Raw genomic sequence first — 21,466 nt, forward strand, 5'->3', positions numbered from 1 at the left:
ATGTTATTTTTCCATAAAACCCCCATAAAATAACAGAAAAATCGGATTTTCCCAAAAATGGCCCGAACAATTTTGATAAAAATTTTGTATGTTTTAGTCCTTTAAATTCTGAACAAAATTGTACAAATCCCATTTCCGTATATTTACACCACTTACACATAATAAAGGTTGTTGAACAACTTATGGGAGAAAGTATGTGTCAGAATGCTGATACCGTTTATTTTCCTTGGAGCAACAGACAGTAGATACCTGGTTAAAATCTACTCCAAACAATTTTATTTTTCCGCCCATTGGAATTTGTTATAGTAATTAATGAAAGGAATATATGTATTGCCTGTACAAACCTATTTCAAATTTTATTCCCAGGTTATTCTCTAGAGTAACTGTCAAGGTTATTCCACTCGATACAAAGTATAGATTAAACACTACAATTACGTGTCAAATTAAATGTTATGAAATTTAAAACAAAAGTTTTGAATAAATTTTCAATATATGTTTTGAAATAAAAACAAAACAGAAGTTTTCTAACTAATCTTGCATCGTTGATTGTTTAGTCAATGGGGCTATTTCATGTTAAACATTCCTTCAGCACAACAATAACCTACTAATGTGAAGAAATGTAATTAAAGTAAAATAATTTTGTAAACTTCGTGAACATATGTTTAAAAAAAACCAAAGCTTAAATATTTCAGCCATTCTACTTCCATTTACTTTGATTTTAACCATCTCCCACGATTCTACTAAATTTCATGCGCTTGGCTAATTTACATACAAATACACAAATTTGCAAATTGCACAGTAAAATTAATTTCAACATTCTAAGACATAACGACAAAAGTCTCAATTGTATGTAACGTCATCCCTGGTTGTATATAGTATACAGTACATTGCAGAATTTACTGGCAAACTAGTTAAATCCAAATGTAATATTGCTTACTGGCTTAATGATAAATCACGATCAGCTGTATTGAGGTAAACAAAAATCAACAGACAAATGGCTTCTAATGCTATTCTTATGGAGAACATTTTACGTTATATCATTGACTAAGTCAAAGGTTATGTCTAATTTTGTGTTAAAATTTGGGGAATTTCACTATTTTTCCGGGATCGAGACCTTTAATTTGAACCCTCTCCCGTCGTTCTACGACTACCCAGTCGCCCACAATTTTGACGCAAAGAATCGGCTTTCGTAATTAATATATAGATAGATATTTAATTTCCACAAAATCAGTTAATGTAACCAATGCGTTTCGTTGAATTGAAAAACAAAGAACACAATGAAATTAAACAGCTGATGTAAACAATATTATGTTCTTCGTAAGGATAACATGGGAACTTAATAAAAAGCCACTGTGGCAGAGGCCAAGGGACTGTTTCAAAAATTTTAGGCCAGTTTGCAAATCTACGCAACACGCTCTTTCCAATGAGACGTCAGTGGATAAAATCGGTTTAGAAATGGTGGAGGATTCAACCGACAAACTTCGTGTTCGCGTATTAATTATATAGATTTCATATGTGCATGAAATGTTGGTGTGAAACCAACTTGTATAACTTTAAGCTAAATGGTTTAAGTTACCTGGCTTAGTCAAGTGATCCTTCTTCAGTATTACACTACTATAGTTTCGGACTTGAAAATAAGTCCATCTTCAGAAAACGTCAATAGGTCATCTAACCAAATTGGTTAGATGACCTATTGACATTTTTGTTAACCTGAAGATGGACTTCCAGAGGCTACCTCACCATGTATACCTTTGAAGTAGAGGCTATATTTATTCCCAAAAGGTATCAAACGCCAGCTCCTGATCAAATCTTTTCTATCCCTTTAAAGTTTGTTTCGTGTTTTTAGTCTTCACGTACAGAGACTTAAATCTTTGTATTAAATTGTTAGCAATCATAAATCGTGGACAGAATCTTCCACAAAAGATAAATACAATATAGTTTAACACCCTAGAACTCCTTAAAAAAATATATTTTGTTAAGGCTTCGTCATAATGTTAAAAATACTCAATACCACAACAAATTCATTAATTTTACATATGTAAACGTTGATAGTTGTATGCGTATTGTATTTTAATATATCTTCTGTATACATCTAGTCCTCTATATTTTCTGTGAACACAAATGCTTCTGTATACACTTTTTTGCAACTCACAGTAACTGAGAAATATTCTAAACTGGTGAACTGTTTTTATAAATTTTTGCCATTATTTCTCAACCCGTGCTTAAAAAATTAGTGACTCGTGGATGAATCCAGATACAAAATTTAATCTAAATCGGACCACAGGTTTTGTCTGTAGCTCTGTATCTGGATCATACAAGTGTGTATTATATAACATGATCAAATCACATAGTCAAAATATGTTTTATTCTATAACTTTTAATTTAATTAAACATAAAAGTCATGCTCCCTCCATTTTTAAAGTATTCAGTCCAAAAATGTAATAAATTTACTTGTGCATACATATTTATTTCGTTTTAATAAATAATTGAGGTGATGCAATACACTTATGTAGGCAGTCGCAGCAGTCGAAGCCGGGCATAGCGCCTAGAGTTTCACGAACGCAAACCGCGCAACGAGTAGCTAAATGAGCCGTAGAGTAAGTGAGCCATCTAATATTTTGAAGAGGGTTCACTTACTCTACGGATCATTGTGCCAATGATCTGTAGTGTAAGTGAGCCATCTAATATTTTTCTGCATAATATTTTTTCCTATTCCTATAATTTATATTATTCATTATTTTGGCTCGTATACTATACGAGCCGATTCCTGAATTATCAAATAATTCGTAAGCTTGGCTCATAGTCACTATGATCTGTAGAGTAAGCGAACCTTCCTACTGTATTTTTAAATATAATACACGAGGCTCATAGGCACAATGATTTGTAGAGTAAGTGAACCCTCTTCATTTAATTTTTATTTTCGATAGGCTCGTATAGTATACGAGCCTGTAGTGCAAGTGAACCTTCAATATTATTTAAAAAGCTCGTATAGTCTATGATCTGTAGAGTAAGTGAGCTGTCCCCTCTATATTCTGTGGTAGTAGGAACTAGAAAACACAATAAAAGGATGTAGTAGGTGATTGATAAACTCTGCAACTGCATGCTTACAGCTGCAGCCGACCAACTTTTGCCAAAAGAAGTGAAAAAAGGTTGAGTTGAGTGAGATGAGGTTGAGGTTATGTTAGTGTTTGTTTAATTCTAATTGTTTGTGTGTTTGTGTTTTTTGAAACGTGAAACCGAAACGTGACCACTGTCCACCACACCACCACAACCTGTTCTAATTCTAATAAATTTCTTCCTTAAACGCCTACTAGAAGGTTTTAAAACAAAAATGACAAAAAGTACGAAAAAGCTTACAAGTTTTGATTTAATTCCAACAATTAAAGATTCAGAAGAAATTCCTAACTATTCTGAGGATTCAGATGTAGAAGAAGAGGTGAGTTGTTATTTAATACATTAAGTTATGCATAAGGGGTACACGGCTGCACTTTACTTGACGTCCTACACTCATTCGAATGAAAGTATCGATCGATATATCGATTAATTGATTGCTTCATTTGATCTATCGTTTGGTTAGTTAGGTAAGGTTAACCTAACCTAACTAACCTAATGATATATCGAATGAAACAATCAAATGAAAATATCGAATCGAAAAAACAATCGAATGAGTGTAGGACGTCAAGTAAAGTGCAGCCGGGTACACTTCCGTATCTGTTGGCACAAACAACCGAATGAAAATATCGATCGATAGGCTATATCCGTTGGTTAGTTGGGTAAGGTTAACCTAACCTAACTAACCAAACGATACATCGAATTAACCCTCCGAGTGTTATTTGTCGCTGCAGCGACACATAACACACTTTGTGTAGTGTTTTGTGTCGCTGCAGCGACTCACAAACACTGTTTACGGCGAAGGCTCTATGACTGACAAAATCGGATTGAACTGAATCGAGTTAGGTATCGTTTTATTTTACAGATTCAGAGCTTTCTCCGGAGGTCTGTCTCTAAGCGCTATTCATTTTAGTTCCAAAAATATTGTAGCAGACAGCTGACGTGCGTATTTGTAAACAGCTTGGTTATCCTCGGACCGATGACTGATGTGTTTTATTACGTTTATCATTGTTTTAGTGTTAAAAATCAAAAGTAGTGATATACGTGGTGCATTATAAGAAGATTTAAGTGATTTTGAAGGGCTGGTTGATGATCCTGAAGAAGTAGGTAGTGATATTGATGTAAATTATCAGCCAGATTCCTAGCTATGGTTAGGCTATGCATTCTTAGCTAAACGCTATGTACTGAAATCTGTTTTTTGCCCATAACTTATTTATTTGCAAATCTAGGCCTACTTCCTTATATTATTATATATATTTGTAATCCTCATAAAATTTAGAACAAAGTGGCTATTTTCAAATATTTATAGGCCTATAATTTAACTTAGGCTATACAATTTCATTGAGCGCGAACTTATTTTTTTTTTTTTAATTTTCCAAAATATTTGTTTTTTTTACCTAAAAAATTTTTTTGAAACAAATGTTCCTTATGTTCTATGTAGAATATTGAAGCCCATGATTTTCCAAACAAAATGGTATGTAGAACAGTATAATTAACATTGTTTTCAAGCTTCTCAGAACCGTTTTAATAAAACCTTGCAAATGAGCAAAAAATAGGCAGACATTAAGGCCAAAACAAGGGACACTCGGAGGGTTAAACAATCGAATAATCAATATTACTCATTCGGTTGTTTGTGCCAACAGATATGGAAGTGTACCCAACCAAATTTTTGTTGTACAACACCTTTTCCACATTTAGGCTATTTGAGAAGGTGTCAATTGTATTTGAGAATCATTACTTGTATTAGAAAAAATATCAAATGTAAATGAGACTAGTCAGTTGAATTTGATAAAACGACAACACATAAAACGACGTCCGGCAGTTGACGTCACTGGGTTGTAGGGGCCCGGAACGCCTATTTCTGTTTAAATATCTTCAAACTTTCAAACGATTTAAATTAGCCTACAAATTAAAAACTGATCTTGTTTAGGCGACAATAACTTAATAAGTTATCGAGTAAGAAATTTTTAACTGTTCTTAATAGGCTTAATTAGGCTGTTCTTGAGCCAAACATATCAAACTCGCTGTACCTTTTCAAAATTCCGTTTGATAACATAACATAAAATGCATGTAAAGAATGTAAAATGGAGTTTTAAAATTATTATCAATTATTTAAGATGGGGACGCCACTATGTGCTATTTTAACCCAAATATGAGTGAAGGATGAGTGTAGGATGGCGAGTGTGAGTGGCGCGATCTTGTAGTCTTCTTAGTGACTAAGGCCGACATGTTCCTTAGACACCGCTGTTAATTAATACGCTGTTAATAACCGTCCATACAGCCAATGGCAACTAAGGGACCTACAGTTTATAGTGGAATCCGAACCACATTTTCCCTTGCTCTAATTATGAGAATAGTACTGCGGATAGTCGTAGTACTTACTAGTGCAGACGTTAATCCACACCAGGGAGCATCGCATCCACAGTGCATGCCAATATCCACAATTCTTGACCTCCTAGTAGCTGGATTACTACCCTTAGGCCTATATCGGATCGAAATATAAAATATCGATACCGTTATAGGCCTCTACTGAAAAAACTCATCGATAATAATTAATGTTCCCTTTGATATGACGGGAGTTGCACACCTTTGTTTTTTCCTTCCACCAGGGTGCTGTTCATTATTTTTCATGCCATCCAACCTTTCCACTGCTAGGTTAGTTTTGGTCGGATTAACAAAGGATAAAGTTTTGGGGCTCCTTTGTAGACAACTAATAGTTAACTTAACAAGGCTAACTAGTCCTACTGACTGCAAATTGATAAAACTGTAACTTATGTCTCTTGTAGTTTCAGCCAAGCAGACAGAAAAATAAGAAGAAAAAAGACTTTGACCCAGATTTTCACTTCGCTGGCAGTACATCAGAGTACAACAAAGATGTTTGGAATGATTTAACAAAATATATAAAGAGAAAAGCTAAATCCAAAGTTGATGATAAAATATTAAAAGCAAGGAAAAAATTGAAAAGTGAGGTGGGTATATTTACAACTCAGTCGTAAGTTTTCTTATAACTTTCATATGATCCTTTGTTTGGTTCTTCTTCAAACTCTTTATTAGGCCTGTTCATGTTGGATAAAATAAAAATAAAACTCATTTGATATGTTTTAGGGACACAGTGGCGGAGAAGACTCTGAAAGTGATGTAGAAATAAAGGAGGAACCTCAGAGTAATGACGAACTGTCGCTGTCTGAAGATGAGTTGAAAAGAGGTAGGCCTATGTCCATGCCTAGCTTGAGATAATGTGTATTTAGTTTTAATTGGTTTGCATCAAATATAGTTTGAATAAATCTTCTCATCTGGCTAGTAAAGTTGTTTTTGTTCTTGTAGTTTTGATTGTCATCCTAACTAAAATGTTTGCCATTTTGTAACTCTTAAATACCTTATAATATTGCCTACATTTTTATTGTGACTCATTTTTCATTTTACTTTACAAACAAAACAATACACTCGTGTTATACCAAATAAAATTTGTATCCAAAGTTAGAGAATGAAAAGAACTAAAAACCTTACGCTAATTTACTGCACAAAAGAAATCCTGAAATCAAATCAAACATAAACTTCAAACATAGATGTTAACTTTGTAAGTTACTTGTGTTTTATTTGTTACTAGCAGTTACCCGGTGTGTGTTGCCACAGTCACTTCTTTACCGCAATTATGTCAGATCACATACATAAGAAAGAAAAAATAATTGACAATTCATTCATTTTTTTGTTTAATAGATGATATCAAACTCAAAGAAAAGAAAATAGGTAAGAAGAAGTTAAAAAAGATGAAACTTATGGAAAATGATGACAAAAGTGAAAAACAAGAAGACTTTTTTGAAGACGCTCCTCCCTTTGATTTGAATGCTTCATTTTATCAAATGAACTTATCAAGACCTCTGTTGAAGGTAACAAACAACCAAATTGTGTGATATATTTTTAATATTTTTCACACAAAAGAGTTAACCTATCAGATTTTGAAACAATCATAATCTGCAATCTATATCTATTCTAAGTTTTCTTGTTAATGTCATCTTGGACCCATGCCTTTATAATCCTATTGTCTGTAAACCATCATTGCATGTTGAATAATTTGTAAATTGGCTGCTTGCCGTTGAAATAAATAAATAAACTAGGTATACAATGCAGTCTGCTTGCAATATTGAGCGGAGCTAGCATATTAATCCAACACTTTTCCAAAGTCAATGCACTAGATCTAGTTCACGTAAATGAGATACCTCCTTACACTAATCCAAAGTCAATTATTTTACATCTGCTTCACATAAATGGCATCAAGAAACAAAACAATTTTCAGATTACCAAATCACCGTTTGACCTTATTTGAAAAAAGTCCTTTGTCTTTGTACGCAGGTTTAAAAATGTATAATAAACTACCGGTATATTATAACAAAATGAGTTCAAACAAGTTTCAAGAAACATTGAAAAATGGACTCCTTGAACGTGCGTTTTATAAAATAGAAGAATTTTATAACCATCCCTTAAGTTAATTTTTTGTTTTTAATTTTCTTAACTACTGTATTAACATTATTTGGCTAGGTATCTTTTTCCTGTTACTTTACACTTTGTATTTTTTTAGTCTAGGCTCAATTTTGGCAATGCACCTGTTCTATGTTATCACATCTAAAAGAATGTTATGTGCAAATAAATAATGTCTAATGTCCAAAGTCAATGGTATATTTGGTTCACATTTAATGGAATCTCCGTTTGCAGTATATCTTATGTCAATAGTTCATATAGTTCTCATAAATTAATTGTCTACTTGCAGTATCCAAGGTCAATGGTCTATTTGGTTCATTTAAATGAGATGCCCATTTGCGTTACTGGCACTGGCAGTGAGGTGCCGAGGCGGTGAAACAATAGCGTTAGAGGGGGAAGGGGGTGTGGGTGTCGCAATAGACACGCCCAAGGTCATTTTTGATGCTGTGCGCGCGCGTCCACTCATTTCCCCGCCGGGCGCCGATAGTTAGGCCCGAGAAACTGTAAAACATGTCGTCTCCGAGCTAAATCAATATTTCAAACATCTTTATAAGCGGTTTAGATTTTTGACGCTCTACTGTATAAAACAATGGTTGACAGAGAATAATTATACAGGAGTATACGTGGAGGTAACTAGTGGTAATCAGCAAATGGTGAAGCAGCGTTGTTATATGACACGGGCTGCAACGGAGCTGGGGAAAGACTACCTTGACTGGGCTATGTGAAATTTGACACACTGCGTTAGATCTGTTTACAAACCTCACTTGGTGCTTTAATTCCAGTTTTGACCACATTGATCTTAAAAATAGTAGTTTTTATACATTAATAACACAAACAATAGGATGTTTCGATTATCCACGCATTATTTTGACAAACATATACCTATATGTGTTTGAAAAAAACCAACAAATTAAAGAGATTTTCGAACTAAGAATTCTTTAAAAGAGTTTGATCTACTGTATTTGTTTTAGTCAATAGGTTCAATGAACTTCACAACACCAACACCCATCCAGGCAGCCACTATTCCAGTTGCGTTGTCAGGTCGGGACATCTGCGGTTGTGCAGCGACAGGCACAGGCAAGACTGCGGCATATATGCTGCCCTCTCTGGAGCGACTGCTTTATCGCCCTCGGGACGGAACTGCAGTTACGAGGTAGGTATTTAAATAGTTACGGCATATTTATAATTCCACCGTGTGAACTAAGTGGCACAATCACTCTTAAGTTGCGTTTCCATCACTAAAAGTCATATGTCACGGCAAAAGTGGAGGCACATGTCAAATGTAATTTTTCATGCCATTTCCATTCCAGGCAGATGGGGCACAAGTTCCGCGACTACGACTGGTAGACAATGTCAGTTGCTCTCTTATTGTGATATGATGAGTTTTAGTATTTGATTTAGATTATATTCTGTTCTACAAATCATCATGGATGGCAGCAGCCTCTGGTTCTTTAACTATGGCTGGTTCATACAGTGAATTTAGAAGCACAAAATACAAAAAAGGCCTAGTTGATTGATAAGAAGTTTATTGGTTAAAATACCAACAAAGGGCGCCTTTAACTCACTGATGAGAGGTTAGCACCAACAAAGTGGCTTCTAAAATTTCCTCCGTACAACTTTCCATGGTTTTGAATTGTTGTAGAACTGAATGTACAGGAATTTAGAAAACAGCAATTGTCAAAAACCTATTCCTCCTGAAAAAATGTTATCTACCAGTATGTTTTTTAGCAATGGGCAATAGCTACAGTTCATTGATGTACCTTCTGGCATCAGAAAATCTAAATCAACAATATCAAGATTCATACCTGTTGTGTGCAAGCAAAGCAATTGATGTAGTTTTTAAGTGAGCTCTTGAAATTTAAGCTATTTCTGGATTGTAGCTCTACATTCAGATAAGAATCGATCCAACAAATATCTATACAATTTTGAACAAATCTATGATCTATGTATGACAAGTAGTGGCAATAGTAGTTGTTCAGCAGACCTGCGCATGCGCGAGTCTGATTCCATTCCAACTGGGCACATGTTTTGTCGTGCAGTCGCTTAAAAGTCGCACCAGCTCTTGTGCCAGGCTGTTTCCATACCTACAAACTCGAAGATTTGTGCATGTCTGACACAAATTTGTAGGAATTGAAATCTACCTTTACATTCTGTAAATCCTATTCTCTTTGAGCCTTGTCTCACCTGTAGAACTACACTAAAATAATTTAAAATTAATTTAACTGTCAATATGAATTATTTTTCTTTTCCATGAATCTTTTAGGCACCGTTACATTGTGCCATTATGGTATTATGTTAGTATACCCTGTAATAGGCATTGGCAACGGTAATTACATGCTTCATTGTCTGAGTTTCATGAGTATATTCAAGACCGGATTAAGTGTTAACTCTCTTAACTGAACAGCTATATTAATTACTTCATGAACTATTAAATAATTAATGAATACATCCCTAGCTTCTGTCTGCACAAAATAGTGATGTAGAATTATGTAGGACATGTATGTAAAAATTGTAGTAACTGTTTGAATGTGTACAGATTTGTTTTGTAACCTGTCTTGAATGTTGAAGGGTCCTGGTGCTAGTGCCCACAAGAGAGTTAGGTGTCCAGGTGTATCAAGTTACCAGACAATTGGCTCAGTTTACCAACATAGAAGTGGGACTGGCCGTCGGTGGGCTGGACCTCAAGACACAGGTTAGTACCACATGCTAATTCACTATACTCAGGACTAGGTTTACCTCAAATACTGCAGTACCGGTACTGGTTGCCATCTAAAAAAGACTGTCTCTGTCGGAATAGCTTAAATACCACTGTAACAAAGAGTCAAAAAGGGTTTAAATAGGCCATTTTTACTTATTAGGTAATTTTTGACCTCATATGCATTTTTTGCATTGTTTCTGCCTGAACTCTGTCAAATTTCCCAAACTTTTGCCAAGGCTTATTTAGTCTTAGTGTAAAAAATCCATAGACTACATGGATGCTGAATTATGGCAGAATTTGTTACAGTATGGTGGAGTTTATTACTGGATGGCTTAGCTTCTTTCTTTCACTAACTGTCTGTTTGTGTTGCAGGAGTCTGTGTTACGTAGGAGTCCCGACATAGTCATTGCCACCCCTGGTAGACTCATTGATCACCTTAAAAACACACCTTCTTTCTCTTTGGACTCAGTGGAAATTCTGATTCTGGATGAGGCAGACAGGTAAGACACCATGTTATCCTGTGTTTTGCTTGTTTTAGGTTACATTTAAACTGAAATTAAATCTTATCTTAAACCCAATTATCTTATCACACCATTTTATGATTATTAATTAATTATATTTTCCCATCAACTATCATAAAATCATTACGTCAAAAACTTTGGAGGAAAATAGAATTTTAACAATTTTAGCACTCTGTGTGAGTAAATCATTCAACTGTGTCCTATAACAAAATACCCCCGCCGCAGCAAACCTGACGCCTAAGCGAATTTCCATTTGGCTGAATTGATTTTCAATTGATCTATTTAAATAACATTAGGTTTAACGAGTACCTAGGTTTGCTGCTACAAGGAAACTAATAAAGTGTGTGTTTTAAGTAAAATAATTATTGCTTAGTATAAAATGAATATATTTGCCAAGTTTGATCAAAAGATATCCATAAACAAGCAAACAACAACATTTTACAATATTCTCCATAAGAATAACATGGGAATTTTAAATTTACCATTTTTTTAGTTTTCTCCGTAACCAATAACCGTACAAAAACACTTTGATATACTGAATTGTTTGTTTTTTTAAGCTCTTTAAGAAGGTTTAGAGAAAAATTGGGAAATTTTGTGTTTTAAGGGTCAAAAGTGAGAAAAACCAATTTTTACCCCATAAAACCCCCCATAAAACCCTGTTCCCATGGTCCGATCATGCTGGATCGCGAACTCATTCAAGTTTATCCCGCCTTACACCTTCGAACCAAATTTCATCAAAATCGGATAAAAATTACTCAAGTTATCGTGTTCACGGACACACACACACACACATATATATATATATATATATAAAAATTTGAACGAGTGGTGTTTTTGGCCTCTGGGGACATCAAAATGAAAAAGTAAATCGGTCCCGGGCCTAAGTCTTACCATGAGACCTACGGTAATAGCTACTTCCCTATAGGGAAATTCGCTAAAACAAAAAAATAGAGCTGATCCATGTAAAAAGTCCACGTCCATGTCTACTTCACCATCCATAAGTAAATTAATTATGTTAACCTATAACCTATTGGTTGCAGAATGCTGGATGAATACTTCCAAGAACAGATGACAGAGATCATCAAGCAGTGTGCCAGGTCACGTCAGACGTTGCTGTTCTCCGCCACCATGACTGACGCTGTAAATGATCTGGCAACCGTATCTCTCAACAAACCTGTCAAAGTGTTTGTCGATAATAACCAAGATGTTGCGTTCAACTTGCGTCAAGAGTTTGTGAAGTTAGTGTTTCAAAATTGTAAATACATACAATTTGTAAATTTTTGTCTCCATGAGTTATACAATTACTAAAACAAAGGATATATATATATATATATACCTTTTGCTAATTGTCAATTTACTATCTATTTCTAGTAATATAAGAGCATCATCATGATCTTGAATTTAAGGGAAAATCTCATTTAAGTCTTGTACTAGTATTGTAACTAGACATCAAGTTAAATTTACGTATTTTAATGTTTCGGTGTTGCAAATTTAGTCGTGAGGTAAAAAAGCTTAGAAACGTATTGAAGTTTAATATTTGGTATTTTTAATGATAATCCAGTATTTCTCAAATTCAACACATTTATAATCTACATTATGTTTGTAAAAATCTACTCTGTTGATTTTATAGTTGCATTACATTGTATTGTCAACTGAGGAGAAATTAAATTATTTTACAGATATGTTTTGATCAAGCAAAGTGTAGAAACTCTGTTGTTATTTTTAATTTTGTCTTAGCAACATTACTTTATTGTAAGACTAGATTACTTACGTCAATAGCTCATTGAATCTCATTGAGATATTGACGTAAGTAATCTAGTCTTACAATAATATCTACAGCTCAGGGGCTTAACAATGAATTTAAACATAACTTTGGTCGAATACTCTTCAAACAAGGTCCAGCCTACCAGGCAAGACAACCAATAACATGTGTATTGTTACACAGGATCCGCAAGGAGAAGGAGGCAGACAGAGAAGCGTTGTTGGCAGCATTGGTGTGTCGAACATTCCACAACCATACGATGGTGTTTGTCACCACCAAGAAACAAGCACACAGAATACACATCCTTCTCGGCCTGCTGGGCGTCAAGGTGAGTGAACACATCGCCTGACGTTTGGTCAGTATCCTTTAAATTAATTGAAAATGTAATTACATCATAGTTTTTCATATCAAAATCAAACTATTTCTAATACAACAATCCGATGATTTATGCCAATTATTTGAGTATATGAATATGGAAAACACCTCTTCCAAAACTTGGTGGGTCGTTCGGTCAAGACAGACTGTACGACTATGAGTGAAGTACTGACTGAACCGATAGTTGAACAAAAGTAAGTATTCGTGTTGTGATTACATTCAAAACTCTGTCCACTCCAAAACAGAAGCAAAAGAAACCTAGCATGAACGTTAATTCATACTAAAAATCTATTTAACTGGTAAAGTCATATCTCAAGATTTGTAAAAGTAATGTTAAGTCTTATGTACAAATTGAATTAGAGAATTCTAAGTAAAAGATAATTTGACTTGTACATGTTTAGTGCCAAAATACCTATAAGAATCACTTAACAAAGTGTATTTTTAGTTAGGCTACCGGTATTTAAAATATAATTTTATAATTTTTAAATTGATTATCAGAATCCGACTGAACGATCCAATGTTCTGTGATCCGAACTAACCAGGTCGACCAACTAACTAAATGATTGATACAACTAATACTGATATAACTCACTTACCGGGTCAGTTGAACAAGTCATTTTGAACGAATCGCGATAGAGTCTGAGACCGACTGAACCAGATCTGTAAGGTGATCAGAACTTCCCATCACTACTGTAAACCTACAAGACTGTAAATAATAGACATATCTAAAAGGTGTTACAGTTGTGATAGATATTGAACAGTCATCATCAGGACCAAACTTAGCCTGAGAGAATAAAAATAATGGTACACAACAACTAGTAATAATGGTAATAACAGGAACATATATAACCTATTTCACTTACCTTTTCAACAGCAGAAAAAAATATTGCTAAATTTGGTCCTTTGAATTTCCCAGATAAATGAAATATTTCATAGAATGATGTGTTGAAAATCTGTTAGCTACAAACGTTTTCTTGTAGGTGGGAGAGCTCCACGGGAATCTGACTCAGCCGCAGAGATTGGAGGCTCTACGCAGGTTTAAGGATGAGGAGGTGGATATCCTAGTGGCGACAGACGTAGCAGCTCGTGGTCTGGACATCCGAGGAGTCAAAACTGTCAGTAGCTGTTATTTAACTAATACTATTAGCAGTTACATTAAATTAGAAAAAAAGAAATCATTACTCTATTTAATCACTTCACCAGACTAAAATAAGTTTATTTTGTTTTTATAATTGAAACTCAATATGACTGCAAGCTGAGCTTGACTGGGATACTGAAGTAGACATCCTGTCTAAATAGAGCTGTTATAGCCATCTTTTTTATTCATCCAGAATTTAGTGGTATGAGCCACTCTTAGAATAAGCCATTTCCAAGATTCAATTTCCTCTCTAGGTCTTTAATACTGAGAAGTATCATCCTGCATTTAGACCTGAACCTCAACAAACAAAGTGAAAGCTCAACTCCGACTCCAAACTGTTCAATATAGTCCCTCTAATCTTATCTTGCAAGGGCAGGCAAAAACCATAAAGCACTTCATGATTTTAGTGGTCTGTGTTGTTATATTAACCAGGTGGTGTTCGCAGAGTCACCGCTCATAAAAATGAGCGGAGTTATCAGGGCATTATTTTTTCATTGGAAAGTTTTAGGATTAACAATTCAAAAATGTTCTTAATTTTTTGTGTTATATGCGTTTGTTTTATGTACGTCAAAGGTAAAACAAATAGGTACAAATTCAATACCCCAACAACAACTGATAGCTCCAAACTTGAACAAATCAATTGGTCTGTATCACAGGTAATAAACTTCATGCTGCCGTCCACTTTGGAGCACTACATTCATCGTGTTGGACGGACAGCTCGTGCAGGCCGTGCGGGAGTCTCTGTCAGCCTGGCCGGCGAGAACGAGCGCAAACTCGTCAAACAAATTGTCAAACGAGCTCGGCACCCTGTCAAGAGCCGAGTCATACCATCAGGTATTATGTGTCCAATCTTTCTTATTTTAAATCAAGGATATTAAATATAATATAAAAGGATATATTATAAATAGCTTTGCAAGGCTTACTTTACAATGTATTTAATCTTAAAACAAACTAATAATTAAATTTGAAGACCACAATAGTTTTGTATAAAATATGGCTCAGTAAGAAATACTCATTGCAGTCCAAGTAGTAAATTTTGATCCTAAAAGTTTTTTTCTTAAGGTGATTTGGTTAAAAATGAATGTTGAAGTTTTATTTTCATTGGATTATAAATTAATTTAAAGATTTAGGCTACGATTATACTAGGACGCTAGCGGGGCATTAAATCAAATGGGGGCGATTATACTAGGGATGCCAGCGTCGGATGTCGTATGCTTGATTTTGTGCCTCCCAGCTGGGAGGCTGAAATTCGAGCGTCTGGTGACTTTTTGCCTCCCGGGATGCACAAAATATGTTGTGGGGCATTGGTTCAAATGTGGCGCATTATACTAGGCGGCTAACATCCGAGACGCTCTCTTTCGACATGTACGCGAATATAGGGAATACGCTATTACCATAGGTCGCATGGTAAGACCTCGACCCGGGACCGATCTGCTTTTTTGATTTGATGTCACCAGAGGCCAAAAACACCTTTCGATCATATAGATTTAAATATTATATATATGTCTGTAAATGCGATAACTTGAGTAATTTTTGTCAAAAAATGAAATGTTTTTGATGTAATTTGGCTTAAAGGTTAAGGGCAGGATAAACTTGAATGAGTTCATGAACCAGCACAAGCGGACCTTGGGAACAGGGATTTATGGGGTAAAAAAGGTGTCTTGTCATTTTTGACCCGTAAAACACAAAATTTCCCAATTTCTCTCTAGACAATTTTAATGAGCTTAAAAACAAATAATTTAGTATATTAAAGTGTTTTTGTACGGTTATTAGTTACGGAGGAAATTAAAAAAGTGTAAATTAAAAATTCCCATGTGATTCTTATAGAAAGTATTGTTAACTGTTGGAATTTGCTTGTGTATGGATATATTTTGATCAAACTTAGCCAATTTGTTTTATACTAAGCTATTAATATTTTACTAAAAACACACTTAATTAGCCTCCTTAGAGCAGCAAACCTGGGTACTCCTTAAACCTAATATTATTTAAATAGATTTTAACAAAAAGTGACAAAACATTGAAATAAAATGGCAGTCCGAGAGGCTAACATCCCAACACAAATCACGTCATTTTCGGCTCGAAGTGGGACGCTGGCCTCTCGGACGCCAGCGTCCTAGTATAATCGTAGCCTTAAATGTTTTGTTGGAAATGAGTCTGACAAAATATGGGGCATACAAGGCTTTGGAGTGGTTATTTTGTCAAATGTCGGTACAAACCTAAGGACAAGACTAGGCCTGAAAAAAGTGAAAATTTGCAATTATGTCTTTGTCTTATAAATTCTCAAGAAGATCATTTTAATTTCATCTTGCATCTTTTCATCCTTTCACTTGCAGAACTACTGAGCTCATCACCAGAGTTCCCTTGTGCCCCAACAGCCTTAAGTTTATAATGTAAACATAAATTACTGTACCACCATAGTTTTTTGTTGTTTAATGATTATTGATTCACTTTTAATAGCTCCGGTTGTCTTATCATTTGCTACCTTTTCATGAAAATGATTGGTGGCATAATTAAAAGTAAACTGTATGACAGAATTAAAACTAATTACAGTGGCATACAAATTTACAATGTAATGGAAGTAAATTGGTTCAAAGATTTTACCACAGCCATTTAATAAATTTAACCGATTAATAACGTATTAAATAACTAACAATAGTTTTGTTTAACTACAAGAGTCAATAACTCAGTCATTCAAAGCACTCTGTTGTAAAATCCATTATTCGCCCACTCCTAAACTTTTATTCACAGTACGTTTCATGCTCACTTGTTTGTGGATCTTGATTACTCCAAATTATTACAGAGATTGTGGACAAATACCGCAAGAAGGTGAGCAAACTTGAGGATGAGATCAACAAGATCCTCCACGAGGAGTGGGAGGAGCGAGTTATGCAGAGAACCGAGAACCAAGCAAACCGAGCAGAGAAGATCCTGCAGGGAGGGGGAACAGCGGCAGACATGCCTCGGACATGGTTCCAGACACACAAGCAGCGGGAGGAGGAGAAAGGTGAATACAGTAACATTGAATTTGGATCCTCAGCTAAAAATCATTAGTGATCTGCAGAATGTAAACCCACACCTCCAAGATAAAAGTGTTCCATTCCTTACTAGCCACACTCCAGTTCTTGAAACAACATCTTTTTTAAAGACTCTTAATATTACTGTGGTTAATAGTTATTAGTTTCTTTTGTATATGAAATACAGTTGACTTATATTTGGATAAAATAAATATTTGGATAAAATAAAAATTTAATAAAAATTGTTTTCAAATATATGAAATTAGTGTCAAGTTATCTAGATGACATCAGATCACTGATGTGTTGTTAAAAAAAACAATTTTGAACCGGGAAACTTTTTAACTTGTTCTATTTCAGAGAGGTTAAGGCTGACTGAAGGGAAGAAAGAACCAGGGAAAAAACAAAAAGATACCAAGTCAGATAAAAATGAGGAGAAAGCGCCAAATGAAGTGCCAGAGGGTCCTCGGGAGAGAAAGAAGAAGAAGAAGCATGTGGATACACCGGAAGAGCGAGTTAACAAAGAGATGGAGAAGGTCATGTTACTCCAAGCTCGACTCGCCAAACAGAAACGGAAAACTAAGAAACTACGAGCTGTTGTGGATTCTACATACAGCGGACCACAGGGTGAGTGGTTTAAACTAACACCTTATGTAATAGGAGGGTCAAATATTGTGAACAGGAAGTGTTTGGTAATGTTGTGTTAGTAAGCTGGTAGTGTTGTTAAACAATAACTTGTGCTGACCTACAGAAGGATGTTGCTTTAAGTAGACCAGTGCTCTTGAACAAGGGGCGTTTAGTGGAGAGGTTGTGTGGTGCACCAGAGGACAGGGTCCTTCTGCTAGGGGAGCTGGAGTTGGCCTTGGGTCCATGTATGACAATAGTAAGGGTTTTCAAAATTGGGGTTTAGAGTCTTTTCCAAATTGGGGTTTCAGTTTCTAACTAAATGATTTATACAGTTCCAGTCTACTCTACCTTTTAGTTTGATTTCTTATTAGTGATGGTCGGATCCGAATATCGGACTACCGGATCTACCGAAAGTGTAGCTAAACTATTATGGTAAGTACCTGTTAGAGAAGCTGTTCAAAGTGACCACCTCCATTGTCTATACACATGTAGCACCTATTCAACACTGATTTGTAAATTCTTTTACATAGTTGTGGTATGAATAGAAAATCAAAATGTTCCGTTATCAATGCTTTTAAATGTTCTAAACTTTGAGGTTTCTCCAAAAACACGTTTAAGAGGTTGTGTTCCAGGAAACTGTTGTTTGTATGCAGCGAACACGGAATAAAATATGCTGCAATAACATCCGTATAATCATGATCAAATTTCCACAATTTTTTCAAAAGAAATACTCGATCTATAGAGATCTATAGAAATACTCGATCTATATCTTGTGCTCTATGCTACACCCTCGATCTATAGATAGTTTGCGATTTATAATTACAAACACTGATGTATAGAAGAACAAGCACTACACTCACGAACTTCACTTCACGGACACTGGTGGAATACTGACAAAACAAAAAAATCCTTGATAAAGAATAAACTAAGGCAAAATAAAACATTATTTGACATTAGACTAGATAAGGAGTGAAAGTAAGAGATAAAAATTGCGCGAGAGATAAACAATGACGCTCACCGGTCTGCAGCGGTACGCTGACTTTTGCCGCACCCAGTGATCATCTAGATTGATTTTATGTCAAATCGTTTTAACTTTATTAGCCTTATAATCCTTTTTATTTTAGCTTATCATATCAACTTTTCAGTTTTATACAGTTCTTCAAATTTTAAATGCCGTCCTTTATTTGTAGGTGCCAAAAAACGTAAGCAGTCATCCTTTGAACATGACCTCACAGACACCAGCAAGAATAAAGTCAAGAGGCTGCGATATGAGTAAGTTGAAACCAAATTGTTAAGAATTGTTGCCCAAATGTAGTTTTGACATTACAGTAGTGCCTCTGATATGATATTAATTGTTACTAGCAGAAGTAGAAGCATTAAATCCTCCCCTGAACGGTGGAAGAATAGATAATTAAAATTTGTGTGGATTTCATATACAGGAAGAATCAATAACTCAACAAACTCATCTAAGAAGACATCCAAGCAGTTTGATAGCACCCAAAATATCCAAAACAAACTTTAATAAGATGTGCTCTTTTGGTATTGTGTTAACTGCATGGAACTTTCTGAAAGATTTTCTGATTTCTGAGATTTCTGAACTCTTTTATGCCAAGTGATTTTCCTAAAAAAATACTAGGCCTAACCTTGGATTTAATCAGGAATCTTACCTGAGACTTTGGGGCAGTGTCCATTCTCGATACCACCAATTCTTGGACATAGGTATTGGTTTAGGGAATAGATCGTTATAAGTCGATACCAATACTCGACATGCCTGAGAAGATTATGCGATTGCAAAATTCACCATTTTGCAGGAATGATGATGATGACATATCCGAGACTGTGGGAGACGGTGATGATGTTTACACGACAGCAGGAGATGTTCATGGTTTGCCACGATCGTGGGTGACAATAATGATGTTTCCGTTAGGACTAAATAATTCTGTAATTTTGCCATGCAGTTTCACCTCTTAATCGTCCCATATTACTTGGATATAGCTCCAATATATAGCTTGGATAGTTTTAGTACAACTGCGTTTTTAACACGTTCGCTACTGCAATGCAATAGTACGAAATTTTTCATTCACGTGGACCATAGACTGCCGTCGCATATATGCGTCTTTGTAACGGTCTATTTGAAGGCACTGAATTCCCTGCAGTGGTCTACAGAGATGTCTGACGCACAACTGTGTTGCTTGGTCTGTGGATATGATGATTGGTGACGTCATATGATAGTTGGAAAAACTGGTCTTTACTTTTCTGCATCACTGTATGTACGTATGCAGTATGTATGCTGAATTATCCTATGTAGCTTTTATATTTGTTCAGTTATAAACTGTTCTTGATCAATCTGTTTTTTATTTTACTTAAAAACTTTCACCTCAAAACACAAAAAAATGAACTGTCGCATATGCGACGTTTGGTCTATTTCAAGAAAACTATGATAATTTTCACTATCTTCTTTGCTGTAGACCGGGCGTCGCAAATATGCGACATTACAAAAGGTTAAAAAAACAATTACAAATAAAAAAAAAAAAAACAAGAATATATTATTTACAAACACGATTGTAGAGTATTACAATGTAAATGATCACTGTTTTACAGGTTTTCGCCCGTGGTCTGTGTGTACTGTTATCCAAGTGACAGCCGGTCTGTGTGTAAGATTCAAATTTATACTTCTGTCTGTGGCAATGATCGCGGCGTCGCATATATGCGACGCTCAGTAGCGAACGTGTTAAACTTTACAATATTATAAAATACCCCCGCCGCAGCAAACCTGCAGACTAAGCGAATTTCCATTTGACTGATTGGATTTACACTGAAATGTCTACTTAAAAATATAACATTTATTCTTGATTTAAATAGAATTAGTTTAACAAGTACTTAGGTTTGCTGCATCAAGGAGGGTAAAACTTTTTTTTTGTAAAATGTGAATAGGTAGTGAGAAATAAAAACATTTTCCAAATTTGATCAAAATATGTTCACAAACAAGCAAACTACAACAGTTTACTTATTCTCCATAAGAATAACATGGGAGTTTTAAATTTACAATTTTTTGGAATTTTCTCCGTAACTATTAGGCGCATAATAACGCTTCAATATACTAAATTATTTGTTTTTTTAAGCTCTACAAAATGGTTTGGAAAGAAATTGCTAAATTTTATGTTTTTTGGGTCAAAAATTGGAAAAACCTATTTTTACCCCATAAAACCCCCCGTAAACCCCCGTTCCCATGGTCCGATCATGCTGGATCTCGAACTCGTTTGAATAAACATACGTTTACACGTTTGTACCAAATTTCATCCAAATCGGATCATTTTTGCTCGAGTTATCGTGCTGACGGACACATATATATATAAATATGTAAATATATAAATATATATATATATGAATTTGAACGGATGGTGTTTTTGGCCTCTAGGGACCTCAAAACGAAAAAAAAAATCGGTCCCGCGTCCAGGTCTTACCATGAGTACTACGGTAATAGCTTATTCCCTATATGGGAAATTCGCTAAAAACTAAATTCAAAACATTCAATATTTTATTGAACCTACTGATTTGTATCCTTGTTTTTTTCAGGGCAAATTCACACAGTAAACAAGAAAAGTTTGGCAAGAAAAACCAGAAGTTTCAGAAGGGAAAAGGATTTTCAAATAAAACAACGTTTAAAAAGAAAAAGTGACTGTAAATATGTTTTGAAAATAAAAACTATTCTTGTTAAGGCATGTTTACTAATAAAATTCATTTAAA

At 35.0% G+C, this 21,466-nt stretch overlaps 1 protein-coding gene across 1 annotated transcript; it reads left to right on the top strand.

Annotated features, from left to right (window-relative positions):
- Nucleotides 1-3,229: 3,229 nt before the first annotated feature.
- LOC128995598 (probable ATP-dependent RNA helicase DDX27) lies at nucleotides 3,230-21,466 on the top strand. The gene is made up of 15 exons (XM_054420615.1): nucleotides 3,230-3,436; nucleotides 5,898-6,080; nucleotides 6,217-6,316; nucleotides 6,829-6,998; nucleotides 8,559-8,740; nucleotides 10,156-10,279; nucleotides 10,658-10,785; nucleotides 11,847-12,044; nucleotides 12,752-12,896; nucleotides 13,924-14,058; nucleotides 14,738-14,915; nucleotides 16,882-17,085; nucleotides 17,453-17,719; nucleotides 18,910-18,991; nucleotides 21,296-21,466. Exons 1-15 carry the CDS (start codon nucleotides 3,332-3,334, stop codon nucleotides 21,396-21,398), a joined length of 2,304 nt encoding a protein of 767 aa, XP_054276590.1. The 5' UTR covers nucleotides 3,230-3,331; the 3' UTR covers nucleotides 21,399-21,466.

The sequence above is a fragment of the Macrosteles quadrilineatus genome, unplaced genomic scaffold, assembly GCF_028750875.1.
Source record: "Macrosteles quadrilineatus isolate MER2022 unplaced genomic scaffold, UCM_ALF_1.0 Scaffold_5__1_contigs__length_97177068, whole genome shotgun sequence".
In the NCBI taxonomy this organism is placed as follows: Eukaryota; Metazoa; Arthropoda; class Insecta; order Hemiptera; family Cicadellidae; genus Macrosteles; species Macrosteles quadrilineatus.

Excerpts from the sequence above, each read along its gene's own strand:
- LOC128995598 (XM_054420615.1), top strand. The coding sequence starts at position 3,332 with ATGACAAAAAGTACGAAAAAGCTTACAAGTTTTGATTTAATTCCAACA. Across the intron at positions 12,045-12,751 it reads TTGCGTCAAGAGTTTGTGAA|GATCCGCAAGGAGAAGGAGG; the intron begins GTTAGTGTTTCA and ends ATTGTTACACAG. Across the intron at positions 17,720-18,909 it reads TACATACAGCGGACCACAGG|GTGCCAAAAAACGTAAGCAG; the intron begins GTGAGTGGTTTA and ends CTTTATTTGTAG.